At 57.7% G+C, this 20,629-nt stretch overlaps 1 protein-coding gene across 3 annotated transcripts in view; it reads left to right on the forward strand.

Moving 5' to 3' along the window:
* The window catches only part of FAM20A (FAM20A golgi associated secretory pathway pseudokinase), a 132,660-nt gene extending 113,965 nt beyond the window's left edge, over nt 1-18,695 (forward strand). For all 3 annotated transcript variants that reach the window (XM_075348036.1, XM_075348037.1, XM_075348038.1), the window contains 5 exons: nt 8,442-8,622; nt 11,729-11,838; nt 12,027-12,108; nt 18,076-18,135; nt 18,298-18,695. In XM_075348036.1, the coding sequence (XP_075204151.1) occupies nt 8,442-8,622; nt 11,729-11,838; nt 12,027-12,108; nt 18,076-18,135; nt 18,298-18,604 (740 nt within the window). In that variant the 3' untranslated portion in view covers nt 18,605-18,695. The remainder of the gene's footprint in view (nt 1-8,441; nt 8,623-11,728; nt 11,839-12,026; nt 12,109-18,075; nt 18,136-18,297) is intronic.
* The last annotated feature ends 1,934 nt before the right edge of the window (nt 18,696-20,629 follow it).

The raw sequence follows: 20,629 nt of genomic DNA on the forward strand, positions 1-20,629 counted from the left end.
GGAGGCAGTGTATATCATGAGGGGAGGGGGCGGTGTATATCATGAGGGGAGGGGGCAGTGTATATAATGAGGGGAGGGGGGCGGTGTATATCATGAGGGGAGGAGGCAGTGTATATCATGAGGGGAGGGGGGCGGTGTATATCATGAGGGGAGGGGGCAGTGTATATCATGAGGGGAGGGGGCAGTGTATATAATGAGGGGAGGGGGGCGGTGTATATCATGAGGGGAGGAGGCAGTGTATATCATGAGGGGAGGGGGGCGGTGTATATCATGAGGGGAGGGGGCAGTGTATATCATGAGGGGAGGAGGCAGTGTATATAATGAGGGGAGGGGGCGGTGTATATCATGAGGGGAGGAGGCAGTGTATATCATGAGGGGAGGGGGACGGTGTATATCATGAGGGGAGGGGGCAGTGTATATCATGAGGGGAGGGGGCAGTGTATATAATGAGGGGAGGGGGCAGTATATATCATGAGGGGAGGGGGCAGTGTATATCATGAGGGGAGGAGGCAGTGTATATCATGAGGGGAGGGGGACGGTGTATATCATGAGGGGAGGAGGCAGTGTATATCATGAGGGGAGGGGGCGGTGTATATCATGAGGGGAGGGGGCGGTGTATATAATGAGGGGAGGAGGCAGTGTATATCATGAGGGGAGGGGGACGGTGTATATCATGAGGGGAGGGGGGCAGTGTATATAATGAGGGGAGGAGGCAGTGTATATCATGAGGGGAGGAGGCGGTGTATATCATGAGGGGAGGAGGCGGTGTATATCATGAGGGGAGGAGGCGGTGTATATCATGAGGGGAGGAGGCAGTGTATATAATGAGGGGAGGGGGCAGTGTATATCATGAGGGGAGGGGGCAGTGTATATCATGAGGGGAGGGGGCAGTGTATATCATGAGGGGAGGAGGCAGTGTATATCATGAGGGGAGGAGGCGGTGTATATCATGAGGGGAGGGGGACGGTGTATATCATGAGGGGAGGAGGCAGTGTATATCATGAGAGGAGGGGGACGGTGTATATCATGAGGGGAGGGGGCAGTGTATATCATGAGGGGAGGGGGACGGTGTATATCATGAGGGGAGGAGGCAGTGTATATAATGAGGGGAGGGGGCAGTGTATATAATGAGGGGAGGGGGCAGTGTATATAATGAGGGGAGGAGGCAGTGTATATAATGAGGGGAGGGGGCAGTGTATATAATGAGGGGAGGAGGCAGTGTATATCATGAGAGGAGGGGGACGGTGTATATCATGAGGGGAGGGGGCAGTGTATATCATGAGGGGAGGGGGCAGTGTATATCATGAGGGGAGGGGGCAGTGTATATAATGAGCGGAGGAGGCAGTGTATATCATGAGGGGAGGGGGCAGTGTATATCATGAGGGGAGGGGGCGGTGTATATCATGAGGGGAGGGGGCGGTGTATATCATGAGGGGAGGGGGCGGTGTATATCATGAGGGGAGGAGGCAGTGTATATCATGAGGGGAGGGGGCGGTGTATATCATGAGGGGAGGGGGCGGTGTATATCATGAGGGGAGGAGGCAGTGTATATCATGAGGGGAGGAGGCGGTGTATATCATGAGGGGAGGGGGACGGTGTATATCATGAGGGGAGGAGGCAGTGTATATCATGAGAGGAGGGGGACGGTGTATATCATGAGGGGAGGGGGCAGTGTATATCATGAGGGGAGGGGGACGGTGTATATCATGAGGGGAGGAGGCAGTGTATATAATGAGGGGAGGGGGCAGTGTATATAATGAGGGGAGGGGGCAGTGTATATAATGAGGGGAGGAGGCAGTGTATATAATGAGGGGAGGGGGCAGTGTATATAATGAGGGGAGGAGGCAGTGTATATCATGAGAGGAGGGGGACGGTGTATATCATGAGGGGAGGGGGCAGTGTATATCATGAGGGGAGGGGGCAGTGTATATCATGAGGGGAGGGGGCGGTGTATATCATGAGGGGAGGGGGCGGTGTATATCATGAGAGGAGGGGGCGGTGTATATAATGAGGGGAGGAGGCGGTGTATATAATGAGCGGAGGAGGCAGTGTATATCATGAGGGGAGGGGGCAGTGTATATCATGAGGGGAGGGGGCGGTGTATATCATGAGGGGAGGAGGCAGTGTATATCATGAGGGGAGGGGGCGGTGTATATCATGAGGGGAGGGGGACGGTGTATATCATGAGGGGAGGGGGCAGTGTATATAATGAGGGGAGGAGGCAGTGTATATCATGAGGGGAGGGGGCGGTGTATATCATGAGGGGAGGAGGCAGTGTATATCATGAGGGGAGGGGGGCAGTGTATATCATGAGGGGAGGAGGCAGTGTATATCATGAGAGGAGGGGGACGGTGTATATCATGAGGGGAGGGGGACGGTGTATATCATGAGGGGAGGGGGCAGTGTATATAATGAGGGGAGGAGGCAGTGTATATCATGAGGGGAGGGGGCGGTGTATATCATGAGGGGAGGAGGCAGTGTATATCATGAGGGGAGGGGGCGGTGTATATCATGAGGGGAGGGGGCAGTGTATATAATGAGGGGAGGGGGGCGGTGTATATCATGAGGGGAGGAGGCAGTGTATATCATGAGGGGAGGGGGGCGGTGTATATCATGAGGGGAGGGGGCAGTGTATATAATGAGGGGAGGGGGCGGTGTATATCATGAGGGGAGGAGGCAGTGTATATCATGAGGGGAGGGGGACGGTGTATATCATGAGGGGAGGGGGCAGTGTATATCATGAGGGGAGGGGGCAGTGTATATAATGAGGGGAGGGGGCAGTATATATCATGAGGGGAGGGGGCAGTGTATATCATGAGGGGAGGAGGCAGTGTATATCATGAGGGGAGGGGGACGGTGTATATCATGAGGGGAGGAGGCAGTGTATATCATGAGGGGAGGGGGCGGTGTATATCATGAGGGGAGGGGGCGGTGTATATAATGAGGGGAGGAGGCAGTGTATATCATGAGGGGAGGGGGACGGTGTATATCATGAGGGGAGGGGGGCAGTGTATATAATGAGGGGAGGGGGCAGTGTATATCATGAGGGGAGGGGGACGGTGTATATCATGAGGGGAGGGGGCAGTGTATATCATGAGGGGAGGGGGACGGTGTATATAATGAGGGGAGGGGGCAGTGTATATCATGAGGGGAGGAGGCAGTGTATATAATGAGCGGAGGAGGCAGTGTATATCATGAGGGGAGGGGGCAGTGTATATCATGAGGGGAGGAGGCAGTGTATATCATGAGGGGAGGAAGCAGTGTATATAATGAGGGGAGGAGGCAGTGTATATCATGAGGGGAGGGGGGCAGTGTATATAATGAGCGGAGGAGGCAGTGTATATCATGAGGGGAGGGGGCAGTGTATATCATGAGTGGAGGAGGCAGTGTATATCATGAGGGGAGGGGGCAGTGTATATCATGAGGGGAGGGGGCAGTGTATATCATGAGGGGAGGAGGCAGTGTATATCATGAGGGGAGGAGGCGGTGTATATCATGAGGGGAGGAGGCGGTGTATATCATGAGGGGAGGAGGCAGTGTATATAATGAGGGGAGGGGGCAGTATATATCATGAGGGGAGGGGGCAGTGTATATCATGAGGGGAGGAGGCAGTGTATATCATGAGGGGAGGGGGACGGTGTATATCATGAGGGGAGGGGGCAGTGTATATCATGAGGGGAGGGGGCAGTGTATATCATGAGGGGAGGGGGCGGTGTATATAATGAGGGGAGGGGGCAGTGTATATCATGAGGGGAGGGGGACGGTGTATATAATGAGCGGAGGAGGCAGTGTATATCATGAGGGGAGGGGGGCAGTGTATATAATGAGCGGAGGAGGCAGTGTATATCATGAGGGGAGGGGGCAGTGTATATCATGAGGGGAGGGGGCAGTGTATATCATGAGGGGAGGAGGCAGTGTATATCATGAGGGGAGGGGGCGGTGTATATAATGAGGGGAGGAGGCAGTGTATATCATGAGGGGAGGGGGACGGTGTATATCATGAGGGGAGGGGGGCGGTGTATATCATGAGGGGAGGGGGACGGTGTATATCATGAGGGGAGGGGGACGGTGTATATAATGAGGGGAGGGGGAGGGTGTATATCATGAGGGGAGGGGGCGGTGTATATAATGAGGGGAGGAGGCAGTGTATATCATGAGGGGAGGGGGGCAGTGTATATCATGAGGGGAGGGGGGCAGTGTATATAATGAGCGGAGGAGGCAGTGTATATCATGAGGGGAGGGGGCAGTGTATATCATGAGGGGAGGGGGGCAGTGTATATAATGAGCGGGGAGGCAGTGTATATCATGAGGGGAGGGGGCAGTGTATATCATGAGGGGAGGGGGCAGTGTATATAATGAGGGGAGGAGGCAGTGTATATCATGAGGGGAGGGGGCGGTGTATATAATGAGCGGAGGAGGCAGTGTATATCATGAGGGGAGGGGGCAGTGTATATCATGAGGGGAGGGGGCAGTGTATATAATGAGGGGAGGGGGCAGTGTATATCATGAGGGGAGGGGGGCAGTGTATATCATGAGGGGAGGAGGCAGTGTATATAATGAGGGGAGGGGGCAGTGTATATAATGAGGGGAGGGGGCAGTGTATATAATGAGGGGAGGGGGGCAGTGTATATAATGAGCGGAGGAGGCATTGTATATCATGAGGGGAGGGGGCAGTGTATATCATGAGGGGAGGGGGCAGTGTATATCATGAGGGGAGGGGGGCAGTGTATATCATGAGGGGAGGAGGACGGTGTATATCATGAGGGGAGGGGGACGGTGTATATCATGAGGGGAGGGGGACGGTGTATATCATGAGGGGAGGGGGCAGTGTATATCATGAGGGGAGGAGGACGGTGTATATAATGAGCGGAGGAGGCAGTGTATATCATGAGGGGAGGGGGGCAGTGTATATAATGAGGGGAGGAGGCAGTGTATATCATGAGGGGAGGGGGCAGTGTATATCATGAGGGGAGGGGGACGGTGTATATCATGAGGGGAGGGGGACGGTGTATATCATGAGGGGAGGGGGCAGTGTATATCATGAGGGGAGGGGGGCAGTGTATATAATGAGCGGAGGAGGCAGTGTATATCATGAGGGGAGGGGGGCAGTGTATATAATGAGGGGAGGAGGCAGTGTATATCATGAGGGGAGGGGGCGGTGTATATCATGAGGGGAGGGGGCGGTGTATATCATGAGGGGAGGGGGCAGTGTATATCATGAGGGGAGGGGGACGGTGTATATCATGAGGGGAGGGGGCAGTGTATATCATGAGGGGAGGGGGACGGTGTATATCATGAGGGGAGGGGGACGGTGTATATCATGAGGGGAGGGGGGCAGTGTATATAATGAGCGGAGGAGGCAGTGTATATCATGAGGGGAGGGGGCAGTGTATATCATGAGGGGAGGGGGCAGTGTATATCATGAGGGGAGGGGGGCAGTGTATATAATGAGGGGAGGAGGCAGTGTATATAATGAGGGGAGGAGGCAGTGTATATCATGAGGGGAGGAGGCATTGTATATCATGAGGGGAGAGGGCAGTGTATATCATGAGGGGAGGGGGCAGTGTATATCATGAGGGGAGGGGGACGGTGTATATCATGAGGGGAGGGGGCAGTGTATATCATGAGGGGAGGGGGGCAGTGTATATAATGAGCGGAGGAGGCAGTGTATATCATGAGGGGAGGGGGGCAGTGTATATAATGAGGGGAGGAGGCAGTGTATATCATGAGGGGAGGGGGCGGTGTATATCATGAGGGGAGGGGGCGGTGTATATCATGAGGGTAGGGGGCAGTGTATATAATGAGGGGAGGGGGGCAGTGTATATCATGAGGGGAGGGGGCAGTGTATATAATGAGGGGAGGGGGCAGTGTATATCATGAGGGGAGGGGGGCAGTGTATATCATGAGGGGAGGGGGGCAGTGTATATCATGAGGGGAGGGGGCGGTGTATATAATGAGGGGGAGGTGTATATAATGAGGGGGGCGGTGTATATAATGAGGGGGGGGTGTATATAATGAGGGGGACGGTGTATATAATGAGGGGGACGGTGTATATAATGAGGGGGCGGTGTATATAATGAGGGGGGCGGTGTATATAATGAGGGGGAGGTGTATATAATGAGGGGGAGGTGTATATAATGAGGGGGGCGGTGTATATAATGAGGGGGGGGTGTATATAATGAGGGGGACGGTGTATATAATGAGGGGGACGGTGTATATAATGAGGGGGGCGGTGTATATAATGAGGGGGGCGGTGTATATAATGAGGGGGGCGGTGTATATAATGAGGGGGGCGGTGTATATAATGAGGGGGAGGTGTATATAATGAGGGGGGCGGTGTATATAATGAGGGGGGGTGTATATAATGAGGGGGACGGTGTATATAATGAGGGGGACGGTGTATATAATGAGGGGGGCGGTGTATATAATGAGGGGGCGGTGTATATAATGAGGGGGGCGGTGTATATAATGGGGGGGCGGTGTATATAATGAGGGGGAGGTGTATATAATGAGGGGGGCGGTGTATATAATGAGGGGGGGGTGTATATAATGAGGGGGGCGGTGTATATAATGAGGGGGGGGCGGTGTATATCATGAGGGGAGGGGGGCGGTGTATATCATGAGGGGGCGGTGTATATAATGAGCGGAGGAGGCAGTGTATATCATGAGGGGAGGGGGCAGTGTATATCATGAGGGGAGGGGGCAGTGTATATAATGAGGGGAGGGGGCAGTGTATATCATGAGGGGAGGGGGGCAGTGTATATCATGAGGGGAGGAGGCAGTGTATATAATGAGGGGAGGGGGCGGTGTATATAATGAGGGGGAGGTGTATATAATGAGGGGGGCGGTGTATATAATGAGGGGGGGGGTGTATATAATGAGGGGGACGGTGTATATAATGAGGGGGGCGGTGTATATAATGAGGGGAGGGGGCAGTGTATATAATGAGGGGAGGGGGCAGTGTATATAATGAGGGGAGGGGGCAGTGTATATAATGAGGGGAGGGGGGCAGTGTATATAATGAGGGGAGGAGGCAGTGTATATCATGAGGGGAGGGGGCAGTGTATATCATGAGGGGAGGGGGCGGTGTATATCATGAGGGGAGGGGGGCGGTGTATATAATGAGGGGGAGGTGTATATAATGAGGGGGAGGTGTATATAATGAGGGGGGCGGTGTATATAATGAGGGGAGGAGGCAGTGTATATCATGAGGGGAGGGGGACGGTGTATATCATGAGGGGAGGGGGGCAGTGTATATCATGAGGGGAGGGGGCAGTGTATATAATGAGGGGAGGGGGCAGTGTATATCATGAGGGGAGGAGGCAGTGTATATCATGAGGGGAGGGGGCAGTGTATATAATGAGGGGAGGGGGCAGTGTATATCATGAGGGGAGGGGGCAGTGTATATCATGAGGGGAGGGGGGCAGTGTAAATCATGAGGGGAGGAGGCAGTGTATATAATGAGGGGAGGGGGGCAGTGTATATCATGAGGGGAGGGGGCAGTGTATATAATGAGGGGAGGGGGCAGTGTATATCATGAGGGGAGGGGGCAGTGTATATAATGAGGGGAGGGGGGCAGTGTATATAATGAGGGGAGGGGGCAGTGTATATAATGAGGGGAGGGGGCGGTGTATATCATGAGGGGAGGGGGCAGTGTATATCATGAGGGGAGGGGGCAGTGTATATCATGAGGGGAGGGGGGCAGTGTATATCATGAGGGGAGGGGGGCAGTGTATATAATGAGCGGAGGAGGCAGTGTATATCATGAGGGGAGGGGGGCAGTGTATATCATGAGGGGAGGGGGGCAGTGTATATCATGAGGGGAGGGGGGCAGTGTATATCATGAGGGGAGGGGGGCAGTGTATATCATGAGGGGAGGGGGCGGTGTATATAATGAGGGGGAGGTGTATATAATGAGGGGGGCGGTGTATATAATGAGGGGGGGGGGTGTATATAATGAGGGGGACGGTGTATATAATGAGGGGGCGGTGTATATAATGAGGGGGGGCGGTGTATATAATGAGGGGGAGGTGTATATAATGAGGGGGAGGTGTATATAATGAGGGGGGGGTGTATATAATGAGGGGGGTGTATATAATGAGGGGGGCGGTGTATATAATGAGGGGGCGGTGTATATAATGAGGGGGGCGGTGTATATAATGAGGGGGGCGGTGTATATAATGAGGGGGAGGTGTATATAATGAGGGGGGCGGTGTATATAATGAGGGGGGGTTGTATATAATGAGGGGGCGGTGTATATAATGAGGGGGGGGGCGGTGTATATCATGAGGGGAGGGGGCGGTGTATATCATGAGGGGGCGGTGTATATAATGAGATGGGGCGGTGTATATAATGAGGGGGGGCGGTGTATATAATGAGGGGGGCGGTGTATATCACGAGGGGCACAGATTTGCGGTAATTTTTCGTGTTGTCTCCTGCAGCGGACAATGTGTGCTTTTTCTCCAAGTGTCTGTACTCCTGTAAGACGGAGTACGCTGTGTGCGGGGACCCCCACATGATCGAGGCCTCGCTCTCCGCCTTCCTGCCCTCACTGAACTCTGCACCCCGAATCTCCGTTCCCAACCCCTGGATCAGGTCCTACAGCTTCTCAGGGACAGAGGAGTAAGTATCGGGGGTCATACACGTCTGCCTGTACACTGTGTGCTGGGATGTCATACACCTCTGCCTGTACACTGTGTGCTGTGATGTCATACACCTCTGCCTGTACACTGTGTGCTGTGATGTCATACACGTCTGCCTGTACACTGTGTGCTGTGATGTCATACACGTCTGCCTGTACACTGTGTGCTGTGGTGTCATACACCTCTGTCTGTACACTGTGTGCTGTGGTGTCATACACCTCTGCCTGTACACTGTGTGCTGGGATGTCACACACGTCTGCCTGTACACTGTGTGCTGTGATGTCATACACGTCTGCCTGTACACTGTGTGCTGTGATGTCACACACCTCTGCCTGTACACTGTGTGCTGTGATGTCATACACCTCTGTCTGTACACTGTGTGCTGGGATGTCATACACGTCTGCCTGTACACTGTGTGCTGTGATGTCACACACCTCTGCCTGTACACTGTGTGCTGTGATGTCACACACGTCTGCCTGTACACTGTGTGCTGTGATGTCATACACCTCTGTCTGTACACTGTGTGCTGGGATGTCATACACGTCTGCCTGTACACTGTGTGCTGTGATGTCACACACCTCTGCCTGTACACTGTGTGCTGTGATGTCATACACCTCTGCCTGTACACTGTGTGCTGTGATGTCATACACCTCTGTCTGTACACTGTGTGCTGGGATGTCATACACCTCTGCCTGTACACTGTGTGCTGTGATGTCATACACCTCTGCCTGTACACTGTGTGCTGGGATGTCATACACCTCTGCCTGTACACTGTGTGCTGGGATGTCATACACGTCTGCCTGTACACTGTGTGCTGGGATGTCATACACGTCTGCCTGTACACTGTGTGCTGTGATGTCATACACGTCTGCCTGTACACTGTGTGCTGTGATGTCATACACGTCTGTCTGTACACTGTGTGCTGGGATGTCATACACGTCTGCCTGTACACTGTGTGCTGTGATGTCATACACGTCTGCCTGTACACTGTGTGCTGTGATGTCATACACCTCTGCCTGTACACTGTGTGCTGTGATGTCATACACGTCTGTCTGTACACTGTGTGCTGGGATGTCATACACGTCTGCCTGTACACTGTGTGCTGTGATGTCATACACCTCTGCCTGTACACTGTGTGCTGTGATGTCATACACGTCTGTCTGTACACTGTGTGCTGGGATGTCATACACGTCTGCCTGTACACTGTGTGCTGTGATGTCATACACCTCTGCCTGTACACTGTGTGCTGTGATGTCATACACGTCTGCCTGTACACTGTGTGCTGTGATGTCATACACGTCTGCCTGTACACTGTGTGCTGTGATGTCATACACGTCTGCCTGTACACTGTGTGCTGTGATGTCATACACCTCTGCCTGTACACTGTGTGCTGGGATGTCATACACCTCTGCCTGTACACTGTGTGCTGGGATGTCATACACGTCTGCCTGTACACTGTGTGCTGTGATGTCATACACGTCTGCCTGTACACTGTGTGCTGGGATGTCATACACGTCTGCCTGTACACTGTGTGCTGGGATGTCATACACGTCTCCCTGTACACTGTGTGCTGTGATGTCATACACGTCTGCCTGTACACTGTGTGCTGTGATATCATACACGTCTGCCTGTACACTGTGTGCTGTGATGTCATACACGTCTGCCTGTACACTGTGTGCTGGGATGTCATACACGTCTGCCTGTACACTGTGTGCTGTGATGTCATATACGTCTGCCTGTACACTGTGTGCTGTGATGTCATACACCTCTGCCTGTACACTGTGTGCTGGGATGTCATACACCTCTGCCTGTACACTGTGTGCTGTGATGTCATACACGTCTGCCTGTACACTGTGTGCTGGGATGTCATACACCTCTGCCTGTACACTGTGTGCTGTGATGTCATACACGTCTGCCTGTACACTGTGTGCTGTGATGTCATACACGTCTGCCTGTACACTGTGTGCTGTGATGTCATACACGTCTGTCTGTACACTGTGTGCTGTGATGTCATACACGTCTGCCTGTACACTGTGTGCTGTGATGTCATACACGTCTGCCTGTACACTGTGTGCTGTGATGTCATACACGTCTGCCTGTACACTGTGTGCTGGGATGTCACACACGTCTGCCTGTACACTGTGTGCTGTGATGTCATACACGTCTGCCTGTACACTGTGTGCTGTGATATCATACACCTCTGCCTGTACACTGTGTGCTGTGATGTCATACACGTCTGCCTGTACACTGTGTGCTGTGATATCATACACGTCTGCCTGTACACTGTGTGCTGTGATGTCATACACGTCTGCCTGTACACTGTGTGCTGTGATGTCATACACCTCTGCCTGTACACTGTGTGCTGTGGTGTCATACACGTCTGCCTGTACACTGTGTGCTGTGATGTCATACACGTCTGCCTGTACACTGTGTACTGGGATGTCATACACGTCTGCCTGTACACTGTGTGCTGTGATGTCATACACCTCTGCCTGTACACTGTGTGCTGGGATGTCATACACGTCTGCCTGTACACTGTGTGCTGGGATGTCATACACCTCTGCCTGTACACTGTGTGCTGTGATGTCATACACGTCTGCCTGTACACTGTGTGCTGTGATGTCATACACGTCTGCCTGTATACTGTGTGCTGGGATGTCATACACCTCTGCCTGTACACTGTGTGCTGTGATGTCATACACCTCTGCCTGTACACTGTGTGCTGTGATGTCATACACGTCTGCCTGTACACTGTGTGCTGTGATGTCATACACCTCTGCCTGTACACTGTGTGCTGGGATGTCATACACCTCTGCCTGTACACTGTGTGCTGTGATGTCATACACGTCTGCCTGTACACTGTGTGCTGTGATGTCATACACGTCTGCCTGACACTGTGTGCTGTGATATCATACACGTCTGCCTGTACACTGTGTGCTGTGATGTCATACACGTCTGCCTGACACTGTGTGCTGTGATATCATACACGTCTGCCTGTACACTGTGTGCTGGGATGTCATAGATATGCGCTCTCGGTGACTGGGGTCTCGGGGTCCGTGTCGCCTCATCTCTTGTCTCTTCTTTAGGTGGGAGGTGAACCCTTCCTTCTGTGACTCGGTGAAGCGGCTGCCTCCATACAGTAACCCCCATCGTCTCCTCGCAATGATGGATTTGGCCATATTTGACTTCTTAATGGGTTAGTGGTGGTCTCTGGTCCTGTCAGCCCCCTGTGCCCATCCTCGGCACCCCTGGTGACCCCGGAAATCGGGCTCCGGTCTGTCCTGATGTGGGGGTGGTTCGCGGCCATCTGAGTAATGGAGGCTGATCCTCGGATCTGGGGGTACGGACAATTCATAGCATTTTTGTCTCTTCCTCTCTCCCCAGGGAACATGGACCGCCATCACTACGAAATATTCACAAGGTTCGGGGACGAAGGCTTCCTGCTGCACCTGGACAATGCCCGAGGGTGAGGCCTACTCCATGGAGTCCACCACTGTACCTGCCCGCAGCCCCAATCCCTCCGCTCCACAGAGCATGGCTTCCAGAAACACGGCCTCCTCCATCCTGCACCCTCCTGTGTGCCCCCTGCCTCCTCCATCCTGCACCCTCCTGTGTGCCCCCTGCCTCCTCCATCCTGCACCCTACTGTGTGCCCCCTGCCTCCTCCATCCTGCACCCTCCTGTGTGCCCCCTGCCTCCTCCATCCTGCACCCTCCTGTGTGCCCCCTGCCTCCTCCATCCTGCACCCTCCTGTGTGCCCCCTGCCTCCTCCATCCTGCACCCTACTGTGTGCCCCCTGCCTCTTCCATCTCGCACCCTCCTGTGTGCCCCCTGCCTCCTCCATCCTGCACCCTACTGTGTGCCCCCTGCCTCCTCCATCCTGCACCCTCCTGTGTGCCCCCTGCCTCCTCCATCCTGCACCCTCCTGTGTGCCCCCTGCCTCCTCCATCCTGCACCCTACTGTGTGCCCCCTGCCTCCTCCATCCTGCACCCTCCTGTGTGCCCCCTGCCTCCTCCATCCTGCACCCTCCTGTGTGCCCCCCTGCCTCCTCCATCCTGCACCCTACTGTGTGCCCCCTGCCTCCTCCATCCTGCACCCTCCTGTGTGCCCCCTGCCTCCTCCATCCCGCACCCTCCTGTGTGCCCCCTGCCTCCTCCATCCCGCACCCTCCTGTGTGCCCCCTGCCTCCTCCATCCTGCACCCTCCTGTGTGCCCCCTGCCTCCTCCATCCTGCACCCTCCTGTGTGCCCCCTGCCTCCTCCATCCTGCACCCTCCTGTGTGCCCCCTGCCTCCTCCATCCTGCACCCTCCTGTGTGCCCCCTGCCTCCTCCATCCTGCACCCTACTGTGTGCCCCCTGCCTCCTCCATCCTGCACCCTCCTGTGTGCCCCCTGCCTCCTCCATCCTGCACCCTACTGTGTGCCCCCTGCCTCCTCCATCCCGCACCCTCCTGTGTGCCCCCTGCCTCCTCCATCCCGCACCCTCCTGTGTGCCCCCTGCCTCCTCCGTCCCGCACCCTCCTGTGTGCCGGCTGCCTCCTCCATCCTGCACCCTCCTGTGTGCCCCCTGCCTCCTCCATCCCGCACCCTCCTGAGTGCACCCTGCCTCCTCCATCCTGCACCCTCCTGTGTGCCCCCTGCCTCCTCCATCCTGCACCCTACTGTGTGCCCCCTGCCTCCTCCATCCTGCACCCTCCTGTGTGCCCCCTGCCTCCTCCATCCTGCACCCTCCTGTGTGCCCCCTGCCTCCTCCATCCTGCACCCTACTGTGTGCACCCTGCCTCCTCCATCCTGCACCCTCCTGTGTGCCCCCTGCCTCCTCCATCCTGCACCCTCCTGTGTGCCCCCTGCCTCCTCCATCCTGCACCCTACTGTGTGCCCCCTGCCTCCTCCATCCCGCACCCTCCTGTGTGCCCCCTGCCTCCTCCATCCCGCACCCTCCTGTGTGCCCCCTGCCTCCTCCATCCTGCACCCTCCTGTGTGCCCCCTGCCTCCTCCATCCTGCACCCTCCTGTGTGCCCCCTGCCTCCTCCATCCTGCACCCTCCTGTGTGCCCCCTGCCTCCTCCATCCTGCACCCTACTGTGTGCCCCCTGCCTCCTCCATCCTGCACCCTACTGTGTGCCCCCTGCCTCCTCCATCCTGCACCCTACTGTGTGCCCCCTGCCTCCTCCATCTCGCACCCTCCTGTGTGCCCCCTGACTCCTCCATCCTGCACCCTCCTGTGTGCCCCCTGCCTCCTCCATCCTGCACCCTCCTATGTGCCGGCTGCCTCCTCCATCCTGCACCCTCCTGTGTGCCCCCTGCCTCCTCCATCCTGCACCCTACTGTGTGCCCCCTGCCTCCTCCATCCTGCACCCTCCTGTGTGCCCCCTGCCTCCTCCATCCTGCACCCTACTGTGTGCCCCCTGCCTCCTCCATCCTGCACCCTACTGTGTGCCCCCTGCCTCCTCCATCCTGCACCCTCCTGTGTGCCCCCTGCCTCCTCCATCCTGCACCCTACTGTGTGCCCCCTGCCTCTTCCATCTCGCACCCTCCTGTGTGCCCCCTGCCTCCTCCATCCCGCACCCTCCTGTGTGCCCCCTGCCTCCTCCATCCTGCACCCTCCTGTGTGCCCCCTGCCTCTTCCATCTCGCACCCTCCTGTGTGCCCCCTGCCTCCTCCATCCCGCACCCTCCTGTGTGCCCCCTGCCTCCTCCATCCTGCACCCTCCTGTGTGCCCCCTGCCTCCTCCATCCTGCACCCTCCTGTGTGCCCCCTGCCTCTTCCATCTCGCACCCTCCTGTGTGCCCCCTGCCTCCTCCATCCCGCACCCTCCTGTGTGCCCTCTGCCTCCTCCATCCTGCACCCTCCTGTGTGCCCCCTGCCTCCTCCATCCTGCACCCTCCTGTGTGCCCCCTGCCTCCTCCATCCCGCACCCTCCTGTGTGCCCCCTGCCTCCTCCATCCCGCACCCTCCTGTGTGCGCCCAGCCTCCTCCATCCTGCACCCTCCTGTGTGCCCCCTGCCTCCTCCATCCTGCACCCTCCTGTGTGCCCCCTGCCTCTTCCATCCTGCACCCTCCTGTGTGCCCCCTGCCTCCTCCATCCTGCACCCTCCTTTGTGCGCCCTGCCTCCTCCATCCCGCACCCTCCTGTGTGCCCCCTGCCTCTTCCATCTCGCACCCTCCTGTGTGCCCCCTGCCTCCTCCATCCCGCACCCTCCTGTGTGCCCCCTGCCTCCTCCATCCTGCACCCTCCTGTGTGCCCCCTGCCTCCTCCATCCTGCACCCTCCTGTGTGCCCCCTGCCTCCTCCATCCTGCACCCTCCTGTGTGCCCCCTGCCTCCTCCATCCTGCACCCTCCTGTGTGCCCAATGCCTCCTCCATCCTGCACCCTACTGTGTGCCCCCTGCCTCCTCCATCCTGCACCCCCCTGCCTCCTCCATCCCGCACCCTCCTGTGTGCCCCCTGCCTCCTCCATCCTGCACCCTCCTGTGTGCCCCCTGCCTCCTCCATCCTGCACCCTCCTGTGTGCCCCCTGCCTCCTCCATCCTGCACCCTCCTGTGTGCCCCCTGCCTCCTCCATCCTGCACCCTCCTGTGTGCCCCCTGCCTCCTCCATCCTGCACCCTCCTGTGTGCCCCCTGCCTCCTCCATCCTGCACCCTCCTGTGTGCCCCCTGCCTCCTCCATCCTGCACCCTCCTGTGTGCCCCCTGCCTCCTCCATCCTGCACCCTCCTGTGTGCCCCCTGCCTCCTCCATCCTGCACCCTCCTGTGTGCCCCCTGCCTCCTCCATCCTGCACCCTCCTGTGTGCCCCCTGCCTCCTCCATCCTGCACCCTCCTGTGTGCCCCCTGCCTCCTCCATCCTGCACCCTCCTGTGTGCCCCCTGCCTCCTCCATCCTGCACCCTCCTGTGTGCCCCCTGCCTCCTCCATCCCGCACCCTCCTGTGTGCCCCCTGCCTCCTCCATCCTGCACTCTCCTGTGTGCCCCCTGCCTCCTCCATCCCGCACCCTCCTGTGTGCCCCCTGCCTCCTCCATCCTGCACCCTCCTGTGTGCCCCCTGCCTCCTCCATCCTGCACCCTCCTGTGTGCCCCCTGCCTCCTCCATCCTGCACCCTCCTGTGTGCCCCCTGCCTCCTCCATTCTGCACCCTCCTGTGTGCCCCCTGCCTCCTCCATCCTGCACCCTCCTGTGTGCCCCCTGCCTCCTCCATCCTGCACCCTCCTGTGTGCCCCCTGCCTCCTCCATCCTGCATCCTCCTGTGTGCCCCATGCCTCCTCCATCCTGCACCCTCCTGTGTGCCCCCTGCCTCCTCCATCCTGCACCCTCCTGTGTGCCCCCTGCCTCCTCCATCCTGCACCCTCCTGTGTGCCCCCTGCCTCCTCCATCCTGCATCCTCCTGTGTGCCCCCTGCCTCCTCCATCCTGCACTCTCCTGTGTGCCCCCTGCCTCCTCCATCCTGCACCCTACTGTGTGCCCACTGCCTCCTCCATCCTGCACCCTACTGTGTGCCCGCTGCCTCCTCCATCCTGCACCCTCCTGTGTGCCCCCTGCCTCCTCCATCTCGCACTCTCCTGTGTGCCCCCTGCCTCCTCCATCCCGCACCCTCCTGTGTGCCCCCTGCCTCCTCCATCCTGCACCCTACTGTGTGCCCGCTGCCTCCTCCATCCTGCACCCTACTGTGTGCCCGCTGCCTCCTCCATCCTGCACCCTACTGTGTGCCCCCTGCCTCCTCCATCCTGCACCCTCCTGTGTGCGCCCTGCCTCCTCCATCCTGCACCCTCCTGTGTGCCCCCTGCCTCCTCCATCCTGCACCCTCCTGTGTGCCCCCTGCCTCCTCCATCCCGCACCCTCCTGTGTGCCCCCTGCCTCCTCCATCCTGCACCCTACTGTGTGCCCCCTGCCTCCTCCATCCCGCACCCTCCTGTGTGCCCCCTGCCTCCTCCATCCTGCACCCTCCAGTGTGCCCCCTGCCTCCTCCATCCTGCACCCTCCTGTGTGCCCCATGCCTCCTCCCTCCTGCACCCTCCTGTGTGCCCCCTTCCTCCTACCTAGCATGACATCACCCTCCTATGTGCCGGCTGCCTCCTCCATCCTGCACCCTCCTGTGTTCCCGCTTCCTCCTCCGTCCCGCACCCTCCTGTGTGACCCCTGCCTCCTCCATCCCGCACCCTACTGTGTGCCCGCTTCCTTTTCCATCCTGCACCCTCCTGTGTGCCCCCTGCCTCCTCCATCCTGCACCCTCCTGTGTGCCCCCTGTCTCCTCCATCCCGCACCCTACTGTGTGCCCCCTGCCTCCTCCATCCTGCACCCTACTGTGTGCCCCCTGCCTCCTCCATCCTGCACCCTACTGTGTGCCCGCTGCCTCCTCCATCCTTGCACCCTCCTGTGTGCCCCCTGCCTCCTCCATCCTGCACTCTCCTGTGTGCCCGCTGCCTCCTCCATCCCGCACCCTACTGTGTGCCCCCTGCCTCCTCCATCCTGCACCCTCCTGTGTGCCCCCTGCCTCCTCCATCCCGCACCCTCCTGTGTTCCCCCTGCCTCCTCCATCCTGCACCCTCCTGTGTGCCCCCTGCCTCCTCCATCCTGCACCCTCCTGTGTGCCCACTGCCTCCTCCATCCCGCACCCTCCTGTGTTCCCCCTGCCTCCTCCATCCCGCACCCTCCTGTGTGCCCCCTGCCTCCTCCATCCTGCACCCTCCTGTGTGCCCCCTGCCTCCTCCATCCCGCACCCTCCTGTGTGCCCCCTGCCTCCTCCATCCTGCACCCTCCTGTGTGCCCCCTGCCTCCTCCATCCTGCACCCTTCTGTGTGCCCCCTGCCTCCTCCATCCCGCACCCTCCTGTGTGCCCCCTGCCTCCTCCATCCTGCACCCTCCTGTGTGCCCCCTGCCTCCTCCATCCCGCACCCTACTGTGTTCCCTGCCTCCTCCATCCCGCACCCTCCTGTGTGCCCCCTGCCTCCTCCATCCTGCACCCTCCTGTGTGCCCACTGCCTCCTCCATCCTGCACCCTCCTGTGTGCCCCCTGCCTCCTCCATCCTGCACCCTCCTGTGTGCCCACTGCCTCCTCCATCCTGCACCCTCCTGTGTGCCCCCTGCCTCCTCCATCCTGCACCCTACTGTGCTCCCTGCCTCCTCCATCCCGCACCCTCCTGTGTGCCCCCTGCCTCCTCCATCCCGCACCCTTCTGTGTGCCCCCTGCCTCCTCCGTCCCGCACCCTCCTGTGTGCCCCCTGCCTCCTCCATCCCGCACCCTCCTGTGTGCCCCCTGCCTCCTCCGTCCCGCACCCTCCTGTGTGCCCCCTGCCTCCTCCATCCCGCACCCGCCTGTGTTTCCTGCCACACAGGTATCACCTGACATGGGGAACTTTCCCACCAGTAACTAATGGGGTAGACATCAGCACCTATATAAAGGGGTGCACATCACCTGACGTGTTGCTCTGTGTCTCGCAGGTTTGGGCGGCATTCGCAGGACGAGATTTCCATCCTGGCTCCTCTGTCCCAATGCTGCCTGTAAGTAATGGGGTCACTGGGGACAGACATGGCTCATTGTAACCTGGCATCAGGGGGGGGCAGAACAGGAGATAAGGGGATAAGTGTAATGGGGTCTCACCACCTGGTGTCAGTTTTTTGGGTGTTACACTATTATGGAAGCTCATGACATATGTGTTGCAGGGTGAAGGCGGACACGTGGCAGCGTCTGAACCTCCTGGCATTACCGCAGTACCGGCTGAGTGATGTGATGCGGGAGTCATTGAGGGCGGACCCCCTGGACATCATCCTTACGGAGCCACACCTGACTGCCCTTGACCGGCGGCTGCAGAAGGTTCTGGAGGTTGTGCAGCAGTGTGTGCAGACCTACGGGGAGGAGGCCGTGCTGATCAAAGACACCCGCCGGCCCCTGCAGAGGACGCCCCAGCGCCCCCCACCCAGAGATGACCCCCTGCAGAGGACGCCCCAGCGCCCCCCCACCCAGAGATGACCCCCTGCAGAGGACGCCCCAGCGCCCCCACACCCAGAGATGACCCCCTTCTCCATCATGGCTGTGAATTTGTAGACACTAATAAAAATCATGAAGACGTTTCTGGGTGATGGAGTGAAGATATGACCAGATGATCAGATCCGCAATGGCCCAGTGATCAGATCCGCAATGGCCCAGTGATCAGATCCGCAATGGCCCAGTGATCAGATCCACAATGGCCCAGTGATCAGAACAGCAATGGCCCAGTGATCAGATCCGCAATGGCCCAGTGATCAGATCCGCAATGGGCCAGTGATCAGATCCGCAATGGGCCAGTGATCAGATCCGCAATGGCCCAGTGATCAGATCCGCAATGGCCCAGTGATCAGATCCGCAATGGCCCAGTGATCAGATCCGCAATGGCCCAGTGATCAGATCCGCAGTGGGCCAGTGATCAGATCCGCAGTGGGCCAGTGATCAGATCCGCAATGGCCCAGTGATCAGATTTGCTATGGCCCAGTGATCAGATCCGCAATGGCCCAACACCCAGTGATGGGACCAGCAATGGCCCAGCGCCCGCCCAGTTGTTAGAACAGCTATGGCCCAGTGCCTAGCAACCTTCTTTAAAACTAACAAATGCTTTTTGATCTGTCCCCACTTAAAGGTGATTGAAGGCGCGTAGTTGTGAGAGGTTGTGAGAATCTTACCTTTGTTTTTCCTATAGGTGAGGCAGACAGGACCAGAGCGCTCCAGGGTTAAACATGTACATGCTGAGATGAAACAATGGTGGTTTATTTTCTCCAAAGGTTAGGACATGTAGGAGTACAGCGGTCCAAGTACCTGGCATTGTGGTTCTCTTGTGATGCTTGTTTCTGGAGCCACTAAGGTCAGCAGACTTTGCTTCTAGCAGCTCCAAGAAGGGGTGTTAATCTCACAATCTCTGGCTGGAACTGAACATGCCAGGAAGTGAAGTAAGAGGAGCAGCAGACACTCCCATGGGCTGGACAAAAGAAACAGAGGAGCCGAATGGTCTGATCAGTAGATGGCAGCAGAGACAAGCATGAAAAACATTAAATAACAGTTGTAAATAAAACAAGTAAGAACAGCACACTTTTTACTGTTAACATCTCGCCAGCGGCGGGCACATCGCTTTTTAGTTACAGGGATATCATCCGTAAATAATACTGTCCTTCAGATATACGCTCCGTCTTTCCTCCTCGATCGTTGCCATTAGCAACCGGAGCCACTCTTAACTTGTACATTTTGCTAGCTGGCCGCTTCCCTGGTACTTAGGCTCCCATTGGGGTCCCTAAGCTCCTCTTCCTCCCCTTCAGCTTCACTATTCACAGCAGAATCAACCGTTTTTCCGGTCAATCAGGACTTACTCCTCTCTCAAGGGCCACTGACCTTTCGCTGACTGAAGGGATTCGTGAGGTCTCCACCAGGAAATGGCCACCATCCGGGCCGTACTGCGTGTCCACACCCGGATTCAACCCAGAAGGTCACGCCAAATTAGAGTTCTTGGGATTTTCCTCCACCATGTCTCTCACAGACACCGTCTGCTCCTCTCCCCTCAGGGACTCTCCTCTCCCGACGCCGTCTGCTCCTCTCCCTCAGGGACTCTCCTCTCACAGACGCCGTCTGCTCCTCTCCCCTCAGGGACTCTCCTCTCCCAGACGCCGTCCGCTCCTCTCCCTCAGGGACTCTCCTCTCACAGACGCCACCTGCACCTATCCCTCAGGGACTCTCCTCTCCCGACGCCGTCTGCTCCTCTCCCCTCAGGGACTCTCCTCTCACAGATGCCGTGCGCTCCTCTCCCTCAGGGGCTCTCCTCTCCCAGACTCCATCCGCTCCTCTCCCTCAGGGACTCTCCTCTCCCAACGCCGTCTGCTCCTCTCCCCTCAGGGACTCTCCTCTCACAGATGCCGTGCGCTCCTCTCCCTCAGGGACTCTCCTCTCACAGACACCGTCCGCTCCTCTCCCTCAGGGACTCTCCTCTCACAGATGCTGTCCGCTCCTCTCCCTCAGGGACTCTCCTCTCACAGA

The sequence above is a fragment of the Anomaloglossus baeobatrachus genome, chromosome 5, assembly GCF_048569485.1.
Source record: "Anomaloglossus baeobatrachus isolate aAnoBae1 chromosome 5, aAnoBae1.hap1, whole genome shotgun sequence".
NCBI classification, from domain to species: domain Eukaryota; kingdom Metazoa; phylum Chordata; class Amphibia; order Anura; family Aromobatidae; genus Anomaloglossus; species Anomaloglossus baeobatrachus.